The sequence below is a fragment of the Epinephelus lanceolatus genome, chromosome 17 (genome assembly GCF_041903045.1).
Source record: "Epinephelus lanceolatus isolate andai-2023 chromosome 17, ASM4190304v1, whole genome shotgun sequence".
NCBI classification, from domain to species: Eukaryota; Metazoa; Chordata; class Actinopteri; order Perciformes; family Serranidae; genus Epinephelus; species Epinephelus lanceolatus.
The window spans coordinates 35,990,762-36,003,041 of record NC_135750.1 but is presented as its reverse complement, the minus strand read 5'-3'; the positions used below and the strand labels follow the sequence as shown (position 1 = coordinate 36,003,041).

General features: G+C 38.5%; 1 protein-coding gene across 2 annotated transcripts in view; it reads left to right on the top strand.

Moving 5' to 3' along the window:
- Nucleotides 1-10,941, top strand: part of LOC117247810 (uncharacterized) — a 64,195-nt gene extending 53,254 nt beyond the window's left edge. For both annotated transcript variants that reach the window (XR_013487845.1, XM_033612373.2), the window contains exons 3-4: nt 1,312-1,369; nt 5,076-10,941. Coding sequence is in view for 1 of the 2 variants with exons in the window: in XM_033612373.2 (XP_033468264.1) it covers nt 1,312-1,369; nt 5,076-5,091 (74 nt within the window). In the remaining variant the exon portion in view is untranslated. The remainder of the gene's footprint in view (nt 1-1,311; nt 1,370-5,075) is intronic.
- The last annotated feature ends 1,339 nt before the right edge of the window (nt 10,942-12,280 follow it).

The window sequence follows — 12,280 nt, the reverse complement described above, 5'->3', positions numbered from 1 at the left end:
AATCCATATGGACTGGCTACAGCAGTACCTGTAGCTGTGTTGTCTAAATTAGCATTAGCACTAGCCATGCCACTGCTGTGTTGTGTCAGCAAGGGTGCCAAAAATCAAGCGTTGTTAACTGTTGCTAGAGTAAACAATGCTCACCTTCAAGTTTATAAGTTGAGGACAGATGCATTCAGTTTACTGTTCACCAAAAAATATGAGCAAGCTCAGTAAAAGTGCTCTTTTAGCGTAATCATGCACAACAATAACAGCCGACTGCCAACATCCTCTGAAAGTTACAACCACTAGTGTCTGATACTGTAACTCATGCCAATCCCATCTGTGTTAAAGACACACTGCAAAAAATAATCAGCACTGCTGCAATTCAGTTTTATTAACAGTCATGAGTATCTTATTGAAAAAAATATAAGGATCGCTGCTGAGAAACAGCATTAATACCACAATGTTATGTATAATCCAATCAACGTTCATCTTTGGCACTTGGACAATGAGAGAAATGTCTGTGTGATGTGTGAAACAGCGAACAGTTTGTTTGTCAGATAATGAGAAATTGTCTTCTTGCCTATCAAACTGAGCTGACATCTTGGTCTCAAACACTCTCCCTCTGTTGCCAAGACAAAAGAGCTGCTTTCAGTGAAACAGAGCAGAATTCACCCCCAATTTAGATTACAGCTTCTTTTCTCACTAATCAGTGTCATTATGTGTGTGGTAGACAGTGACAGTATTTGCCACATCATTCAGCTGAAAGTGTTGGTGGAACAGAAAGGGTCACACCTGGAGAAAGGAAAGAAACCAGCATCTATTTTTACTTGTCAGCATATTAGTCATGCATTTTCTCTCTGACAGTTCATTTTCATAATCATTATTGCACAGAATAACCTATCAAGGTCTGACTGTGAAGCTCCTCTCTTACGTCAATGCATCAGAATGTTAAAAAGACTTTTTGCTGCTCGGCAGATTCAGACTGACATACTGTATCTATGGTAACTGTCACAAAAGAAAAGTACAGGAGAGGATGATGGGTAACAGGAAGTGCTGCCAGTAGCTACCCATCCATGACAGGAATCAGAGTGGATTGACATAGAGAGAAAAGTATGTGTCATACAGTCAGCGAAGCACTTCAGAAGAGATATACCTTTTGCTCTAGGTGAGTGTATGTGTTTGGAATAAGCACCAGCTAACTGGCTGAAATGATGAAACCACCAGACAGAAGCTGAAAGTCACACACAATCACTCACATCCATGTTTAACAATGAGTGCTAAGATTGATTTGATTATTAATTTGTTTTTCTCTGATTTTTTTTGCAGCTCTGATATCTGCTGGTTGCTGCACCAACTCCTGTAGGAGTGTAAAGCTTTGGGACAGGTGAGTCATAAACACACACACACACCTTTAGCTCTTTTAGCTCTGTTTTGGACTCTGCCTGTCCCCAAAGACAGTATCTGGCTCTTTAGCTGCTAAATGCTCCACTATAGCAAGTCATTAACTTTGTCTGCTGTTTGATGTTGGGTAACAGGCTTGTATGAGAGGCCCTTTGAGACGTAATTCATACTTGGTTTCACATGTAACATCATACTCTCATACATACACCACTATACTCTCACACAAACACTACTATACCCTCTTACATGCACAATCATACTCTTATACATACACCACTATACTCTCACACAAACACTACTATACTCTCTTACATGCACAATCATACTCTTATACATACACCACTATACTCTCACACAAACACTACTATACTCTCTTACATGCACAATCATACTCTTATACATACACCACTATACTCTTACACAAACACTACTATACTCTCTTACATGCACAATCATACTCTTATACGTACACCACTATACTCTTACACAAACACTACTATACCCTCTTACATGCACAATCATACTCTTATACGTACACCACTATACTCTTACACAAACACTACTATACCCTCTTACATGCACAATCATACTCTTATACATACACCACTATACTCTTACACAAACACTACTATACCCTCTTACATGCACAATCATACTCTTATACGTACACCACTATACTCTCACACAAACACTACTATACCCTCTTACATGCACAATCATACTCTTATACGTACACCACTATACTCTTACACAAACACTACTATACTCTCTTACATGCACAATCATACTCTTATACGTACACCACTATACTCTCACACAAACACTACTATACCCTCTTACATGCACAATCATACTCTTATACGTACACCACTATACTCTTACACAAACACTACTATACTCTCTTACATGCACAATCATACTCTTATACGTACACCACTATACTCTCACACAAACACTACTATACTCTCTTACATGCACAATCATACTCTTATACATACACCACTATACTCTTACACAAACACTACTATACTCTCTTACATGCACAATCATACTCTTATACATACACCACTATACTCTTACACAAACACTACTATACCCTCTTACATGCACAATCATACTCTTATACGTACACCACTATACTCTTACACAAACACTACTATACCCTCTTACATGCACAATCATACTCTTATACGTACACCACTATACTCTTACACAAACACTACTATACCCTCTTACATGCACAATCATACTCTCATACATACACCACTATACTCTCACACAAACACTACTATACCCTCTTACATGCACAATCATACTCTTATACGTACACCACTATACTCTTACACAAACACTACTATACTCTCTTACATGCACAATCATACTCTTATACGTACACCACTATACTCTTACACAAACACTACTATACCCTCTTACATGCACAATCATACTCTTATACGTACACCACTATACTCTTACACAAACACTACTATACCCTCTTACATGCACAATCATACTCTTATAAATACACCACTATACTCTTACACAAACACTACTATACTCTCTTACATGCACAATCATACTCTTATACGTACACCACTATACTCTTACACAAACACTACTATACCCTCTTACATGCACAATCATACTCTTATACGTACACCACTATACTCTTACACAAACACTACTATACCCTCTTACATGCACAATCATACTCTTATAAATACACCACTATACTCTTACACAAACACTACTATACTCTCTTACATGCACAATCATACTCTTTTACGTACACCACTATACTCTTACACAAACACTACTATACCCTCTTACATGCACAATCATACTCTTATACGTACACCACTATACTCTCACACTAACACTACTATACCCTCTTACATGCACAATCATACTCTTATAAATACACCACTATACTCTTACACAAACACTACTATACCCTCTTACATGCACAATCATACTCTTATAAATACACCACTATACTCTCACACAAACACTACTATACTCTCTTACATGCACAATCATACTCTTATACATACACCACTATACTCTTACACAAACACTACTATACCCTCTTACATGCACAATCATACTCATACTGTATGTATAAGAGTATGATGCTTTGATAACTTGGCACATCTTCACCACAAATACCCTGCCCAGTATGGGCCAGACCTGTGGGGAGGAGCTCACCAGCGAGCATCTGGTGGCTGGGCCCTGGACCATGGGGCCTGGTCAGGCTCAGCGCGCCCTGTGGGCCCACCACTCGCAGGGACAGGAATCAGAGTTGGGTGTGTTGTGTGCATTATAATGTTCTCAGTGCTACTGCACTTAACAAGACAGCCCGCACAACATGACGGGCAACATGCTGTCTGCCCCTCCCACCCCTAAACCAAAACACTCTACTCCAGTGAGACACACTGGCAGGCAGCTAAGCTATGCTAGCTTGTTTCAATATGGTTAGTTAGGCCATTACTAGACCAGAAATATAAGATCCTCCAATAACCTACAGGTCTGACGTTTGGAGCCAGTTTGCTTTTGCTGTAAATTATAAGGACGATGATGGGAGAGTGATGGATTAAAAAACAAGACACATCTGCTACACAACAGTAGGTTAAATTAGTGAGAATACTTCAAACATGTCAATCAGTCAGTAGGTGGAACTAGATGAAAACAAGGAGCAACACAAATGCTTCAAGCTAATATTATCCCCGCAGCATTTAGGCAGTCATTTCTAATTGATTCAAACAGAGCAAAAGAAATCACGTGAGGATTGGTAATGTTAATGCCCAACTTACAAAATAAAATTTTATTTCATTTCAGAAATGGAGCTGTTTTTTTTTGTTATTTCTTCATAACTACTTTACAACATTTAATATTTTAAAAGTAGCTCTTTTTTTGTGCTGAAAAGACATCCCAGAAGATGGGTCACTCAGGTAGCTTGTTGATTGTGAAGAGTTAAAAAAGATGATACTTTATGACATTAAGTTAAATAAAATTAAAAAAATAAAACTAAATGGAATGTTTTGGCATTTCTACTTTCAAATATCTATATATTGTAGTACATATAATATATCAGTGACATACCAAACTGTGACACCAACGTGTTGTATCAGGCCAAACCTTGAATTTTGTTATTCCTGTTATTCCCATACAATAAAGCAATTTCATAAGTATGCATATATATATATACAAAGTATGTAACAATACTAATGGAGAACACATGTTTCAAGTAATCTGTGTACTTTATATTATCAGTTGTATTGTCAGTCCTCAGTTGTAGCTATGGCTCTGACTGGTGATATTTTTGTTTTTGGTGAAGGTGGTTTACAGTATGGAAAAGGGGAAATTGTGTGTGTGTGTGTGTGTGTGTGAGAGAGTGTATGAGTAGGAGAGGTCACCCTGGTGTGACCCCTGCTTTAATGCATTGGCCGCAGGGTGAGTGATGGCGCTGGGTTAATATTTAATGATGAAGCAGTTCCTGATGGGTGAATAAATCAGCCTCCATCTTTACCTGGAGAGGATGGATCCCTGCATTCTGCTGAGCACAGGCTCCACATGCACTCTCACACACACACACACACACACACACACACAAACACATATATCTATATAAACACACATATACATGCATGCACATGCAGTAATTGCATGGTTTCCTTCTTGTCTTTCAGCTTCGATGCCTCCTGACCATGACATGCCTCTTGATCAGATGCTGCTGTGACAACACACCCCAGAGAGAGAAGCAGAGGGTTATTAGCAGGCTGGATGGCTGGATGGATGGAAGGACGAGTTGATCGAAGGCATAACTGGATGGAGAAATCATCATGAAATTCAAAATCAAGCAGTGAGGGCGAGGGAGCAGATGAGTGAAACAAGGCTACAAAACACTGGAAATACTTGAACACTCTGTCTGCCCTGTCTGCTGTGCTGCTGCTGCTGCTGCTGCTATGCATTCCCCGTGGACCACCAGAAAAGACTGAATGTCATTGTTTGGATGGGCAGAGACTCATCCCTGCATTGCCAAAATGAAGACAGGAAGAGAGATAAGACAGCTGAGAATCTTTGTGTTGCCAACAAAATAGTCCTACCTCTTTGGAAAGACAGACCATCTGGATGAAAGAACCTGTGCATGGAAGAGTAACACTGGAGGTTACAGCCCCTTCTCTTTACAATCACAACGCCAGTGATTATTTTTAAACTTAATACCCAACATGTGATAATGGTAACTACTTTTACAAAGTCAATGTGGGCCTGGAATTAAAGCACAAAAGAAATTACTGAGTCATTTTAACTAAAAGTTTTTTAGTTATATAAAAGATATTTCTGTTTTTATTACAACTTCTTCCTATTATTCTTTATTTTTGTAGCCTTAATTATAGTAACATTGTACTCACCAAAGTAATAGCTGAGATCACAGAACACGGCAGCATCGCTACAACAATCCAACATGGCAAAAATCTTCTGTTTTCAGAGGAAATGTACAATTTCTGCTCAAGTGCAGAAGGCCTTCTTCAAAATAAACTTACAAAGTAGGTAAAATACTTTGTTTTTAGGTTGATATCCTGAAGTTAAGACTGACAAACTGCTGTAGACTGGTGCGTATCATACCAAAAAGGATGCCTCTTTGCGTCAGTGTCTAATGCAGAGGTCCACTGACTCAGCAGCGTTGCTTGTTGCATCTAGAACTGACATGCTCAGTGCATATCATACTGCTGCAAAAGGGGCCTCTGTGCATCCGTCTCTGAGGCCGAAATCATTGACAAAGCAGCAGTTCTCAAACATTCGTTTAGCCAGTAAGTTTAGGTAGATTATCAAAACCACCTTTATTTGGACGTTACACTGAAAGTGAGGTCACCACACATGTTAAAAGTAATCCCTCACTGCAAATGAAAACTTGCATTGTACATTTCTGCAAACCACAAAAATGCTAACAATTGCAATCTAGTGACTGGGTCGAAATAGCAGTGAGTTGCAGCCAGGTCTGACTCACCCACAGACTGTGGCTGTAAGCCTTTTACCGTTTACCGTCAAAATCCCCTTCACTACAGGAAACAACAACAACAACCTCCAAGCTAACAACTTACATGCTGAAAAATACATTTTGGACATGCAAATAACACATGCCTTATTTGTTCTTTCGGTGAATTGTTGTAAAGCTCTACAGCCAATAAAACAACTTGTGAACACACCTCGGAAAATCCCAGACTCCAACTTGCAGGACTCTGGGGCCCCCAATGTTGATCCGTTTTCTGGCATGGTCATTTGGAACTCTTTAGCCACTTCTGCCAAGTCTGTCAACGGCATGCACCAGTGACAGTGACTTCAACCGTTCCAGTTCACATGAGCTTCTGTGATATTGTTGTAATAATGTTCTGCAAGAACCAAACACAGCCAGCAAATCATCTGGGGTTTTGACAAGTCCAGTGAGCTCCTCTAGAGCTGAAGTATGATAAGGCTTCACCTCTAGGGCAGGTCTGGCTATGTGAGTTGCAGCCCTAACTTGATGAGTACATTGTTATTATTACTATGACTACAAAACGCTAGGTTGTAATGAAGACAAATTATACTTTAAAGACCTCCGTCAAACAAATATTTTGTTGATGAAATTACAACACAGCCATTAATTCAGATTACTAGAATTGGACACAGCAGTTACCAGCACAGATAGCATTTACCACCATTTGATGAAAATAAGCTAACGGAGAACCAAACCAGTTCCAGTTGCCATATTTGGAAGTATACATAGCTTCTGTGAGAAATTTTGTTCCTGTGTAGTTCTGAGGCATTTACCCAGGGTGCAGTAACTGAATGGGTTACAGAGAAAACATATAGGGATATGTGGGGGAAAAATTTAAATATGTTGTTGTTTAGAGGAGGAGAAAAGGTTTGCTCATCTTCTGCTCCTCGTTCAGCTTTTGTGTCAAGGTCTGTTCCTATACCGACAGTGTTAGAGTATTCTAAACCTTGTGTCAGCGTTCAGTCATATATATGGTGCTGTGTGTGTGTGCTTGTCATTTTCTACACTCCTGAGTATTTAGACATGGACAACATGCCTTGTGCCTCATTTCATCACAGCATGTTAAAGGTGGAGTCAGCAATTATGGAGAAAGCTTGTTGATATTTAAATTTAACACCCAATCAAATACACCTCTGATGTTATTAAGGTGTCATTACTGTCAAGGTGTAGCTCTGTTCCTCATGGTCGAGGAGGAGGGATGTAGAAGAGGAAGAACAGCCAACATAGTGTTGTGTGGCTCATTACAAGCCACTCTATTTGCATTCACAGAGCCAGGGCTGTGCACTGTATGTCTTAGCACACACACAAAACTGACAGCTAGCCAACCATGAGGAGGTATTCACTGAATTTAACAAAAAGTGTATTGGATTAGAATCGCTGACTGCACCTTTAATGAGAGATGATGTAGTTGCAAGAAGACAAAGACAGACCAGGAAAGGATTTTTTGGCTGTACAGTGGATATTCAGCAACACTAAAATGAAAATGTATTAAATCATACAGTTGTACATTAACGTACAGTAAAGACTAGTTCTGTTTTGAAAGTTTATCGAGGCAGCACAAACATTAATTTAGAGGATATTATAACTAAGAGGAAAGTATCTTTTTTTTTCTTTTTTTTGTGTTGAAATTGCTCTTATTTTCTAAGAATTAGTCTTCATAATTTTAAACAAGACATGAATAGAGTCAGGTAGAAGCATTAAAAAAGTCAGAATTAGTTTTTTGTCGTTCAAGTCCCATTAAAGTCAGAAAAAAAAATACTGCCATGAGAAGCAACATGAAAAAAAAACTGTGGGCAGTGTTAGCCAGAACCTAAGTCCATCTCCTACATATGCAGTATTGTCTCTCACATATGCGATATTATGTCCTACATATGGGATGTTGTCTCCTACATGTGAGATGTTAGAAACATAACTTATTGTCAACAATGCCCACAAAAACAAAAAACTTCATCTTGCTCTTCATCTTGTTATCTGTGGTTATAAGCCTCATAGATATTGGTCAGTAGGTTCAGAGGGCTGATACATAGCTGTTACCAAGTCATTATGTTTCACTTTCCGTAGGTTTAGGCACAAAAAACCGACATGGTTATGTTTAGACAGAATCATAGTTGGGCCTCAATATTGGACCCCTGTTTCCAGGGTGAAATCCACCACCCCTCCATACCACCCTATACGCAGACTTTCTCAGACATGGGAGAAAGTCCTATGCAAGTATTATTTTGGGAAAAGTCTTTCTGGAGCAGGGGTGATTGCTCTGAGATAACAAGGGAGGCTGAACATCCCCTAAAATTTTATAGAAGAAATGGTCAAATATGCACTATTGAATTTACATTAAAATAAGAATTTACATTGCATTAAACATGTGCTAGGATGTTTTAACATCATGAATATGATGTTTAAACATTTTCAAAAGCGACCTCCCTGTCATACATCCTTGTGTCAGCACGGTGGACGTGGAGCCTCCAACCTTTCCTATGAGACAGCGCTGAGCAGGTTTTTCTCATGCAGCAAAGCGAGATGGTCACTGGATAAATGCGACAAAATCGTCACTTCCAGGGAGGCTCAGCTTCCCTGGGACCTAATGGAGCAGTAGGCAGGATCAAGGATGCTTGATGTATGCATGATGATTGGAGGAATTGTCTAAAAGGCTGAACCCCTTTGTGATTGACAGCGCTTTTGAAATACACACCGGAGTTAGCGCATTTCGAGCTCAGTCCCATGCAGATATTTGCGAGTGGAGTCTTCTGACAGAGTGCCGTCCGGAGTTCCTTATTTCCCTAAGTGAGAGGTGTGTTTTGCTGTGGTTCATGAGTGTGGTTGAAAAACGGCTTAAATTAAATGTTCCTTTTATAAGTTACTGCCTCACTACAATATGACAAATTTTATGATGTAAACTTAAAGTGAGCTTCCCCTGTTTGAAAGACCAGCAGCTGTCACTGTTCTGGAGGAACATTTCATTTTATGATCTGATGATGGCCCTCTCAACCTAATAGTGGGTGTGGCAGGCCCTTTCTTATCCATATAGATGATGCTTATCACCACTGATAACAGGCATTTTATGGCCTGATAACAGCCAAATTGGCTCAAGATGTAACCACACAACTATACTTAGGCTCAAGCAGGCAATTTTGTCCAAATAACACAAATAACATTCTCTTATTGTTGGCAATTACGTGCAATAGAATCTTACTGTTAACGGTTGATCAGATGAATTATGTTCTGTGCAGTAGTTAGTTTTAGAAAAATATACATACTGTATATTTTACAAAGTAAATTATGCATTGATGCATATGCGTTTGAGTCAACATAAGGTAGACTAAAAAAAAAAAAAAAATCATAAATGGCAAGAAATACAAACATTTGACTGTGAATGTGAACAGTGAATGATGCGCTGACAAATTTAACAGGAATTCTTACAACTCTTCAACAACTTTGTGTCATTTTCACTTCATATCTACTGAGCTAGATTCTGAACATTGATAGTCTTTGATAAATGACAAAAAATACATTTTTTTTTTTTTTTTTTCAAAAAATAAAAATAAATTAAAAAAATGACACAAAGTGCTCTTTCCTCCTTAATAAAGGAATTTGGGCATGCGTATCCTCATACAATGGTTTGTATCCTGTGAATAAATGCCCCACGAATGAGGTTATGTACTTAACATAAAGTTACGTGGAAGTCCTGTGTTTTGTGACCCATCCACCACCCCAACCTGCGGCCTTAAGGGAGCGTTTCCTCCTTTACTCCTGTCAGCGCATTGGTTACTTGATCACAGCCTTCCCAAAAGCATAGGAAAATTAGGATAGGATAAAAATTAAAAAATTGTGAGAACAACCTGCACTCTTTAGTATCACAATTTCATTATAAAAATCACAAACCTTTAGTCAACCCATAAATGTGCTCATAGGTCTTGTGCTCTTAGATTTTTAAGGCGTAGAATCATCTTTTAAGTTTCTAAAAGAACGAAGGCTCTAGTTACTGTAGGTGAGTTAGTGGAAACTTCTTGGATTTAATGAATAAATGCTCCCACATACACATACATTTTCAAATTCTGTTTTGTTCTTTGCTTTCACAGAGGAAAATAGATTTAAGTGGAAGCACTGATGCACCAAATCCAAGGTCAAGATTTAACAAGAAATGACTTACTGACTTAGCAAAATAGAACTTGAGGTTTGTGTCGAGAATGTGTTTAAAATCATCCATGAGAGATTCACCAGGGCCAGTACGTTTCCTGACAGCAAGCTTAGTTTCAGCAGGATTAGCATTAGGGGGATATCTGTCCTCACCAAAATAAGTGAAGTGATTTATGCCAGAATGTTTACTTTCTCTTTAAAAGCAGAGCAGATGAAATGATCAAGATGTGTTGTCCTTATAAGACTGGATGCTTGGATGTGTGGAAAATGTGACATTTTACTTTGTGCACACACAGTGGCTCACAATAGTATACACATACAGACATACACACATATACTTACATTTATCTTGAACCCATACTGTATAACCTCTGTACCCCCCCCCCCCCCCCTTTTTTTTTTTTTAGATTTGGTGACAGATGAAACAAGACCAGAACTATAATATATTATCAAAGACCTTTATGTTTTTAAAAGTCAAGAGTAGTATATCTGCTTAGTTTTATAAATATATAACTACAGTTATTATTTTTGACTTCTTGGTATAATATAACTAATTATTATAACCAGAGATGTATGTATAAGCTAATAAAGTGTCTTTATGTAAAATCAACACCTTTGTGAAAGTTTCATTGTATCTGTGTGCTTTTGTTGGATACGTAAACCAACAGCTGTACAGTGATGTAGACAATCATTCTTAAAGGACATGGTCAACATTTTGGGAAATATTTGCCAACTTTCCGAGACTGAGATGAGAGGCTTGGTTAGCTAAGCTTAGCATACAGATAAGAAGCAGGGAATGACACAGAGCCTGGCTCTGTCTGAGGCATGTTTTCACAAAATGATCTTGATACAAGGTCCACTTACGACCATTTTCAGTTTTTAACTGCATTTTTTTTTTTTAATTGATTTATTTCGGTCATTAAAAAGCAGCAGAAAAAAAAAAATATCAGCAACAAAGCACAAGTAAACAAAACAAGGACTGACCGAAAAGGTGTAGGCTGAAGCAAAGGCTTCATGGTTTTCACCAACAAGTAGGACTGGTGTCATCGTGTGAGTTAGGTATAGAACTTTGGTCAGGTCATAACGTCTGTTTGAATAAAGCCCACATGCTCTCTGTTGCCTATTTGTTTTATTGTATTGTTTTTTCCTTTATTTAACCAGGAAGCAGGAAGCCCCATTGAGATTGAAAATCTCTTTTACAAGAGAGACCTGGCCAAGTTGGCAGCCAATCAAACATATTAAAATGCAACAAATACAACATATAATACAAAAATCCACAATAAAACAACATCAACTATTCAAACATAGTGGCCTCTCAAGAAAAACAAGAACATGTCTCCATCACCAGTCTTTATGATGCCCTTAAAATGATCAGTGTCATTATCAATGTTTCTAATCTTAGATCTTTCTGAAGATTGTTCCATGCCCATGGTGCATAGTAGGAACATGCAGTTTTCCCACATCTTTTAAAAACCAGGATTCATCAAAAAGGACCCACTTGGAGGAGTGTAGCTGGTAATTACCAGAGCTGATACACTCAAGGGTGCAGAGGTAGGCTGGAGGTTTTCCCAATATTGCTTTATAGATAGAAAAATATCAGTGCTGTTGTCTGAGTGGTCAATGATGACCCACCAAATCACAATGAATTCAGTGATAGGTAGGGACTTGTTTGCATTTGTACATTTGTAAGAAAGCATCGAGATGCATGGCATACTGAATCAAGAC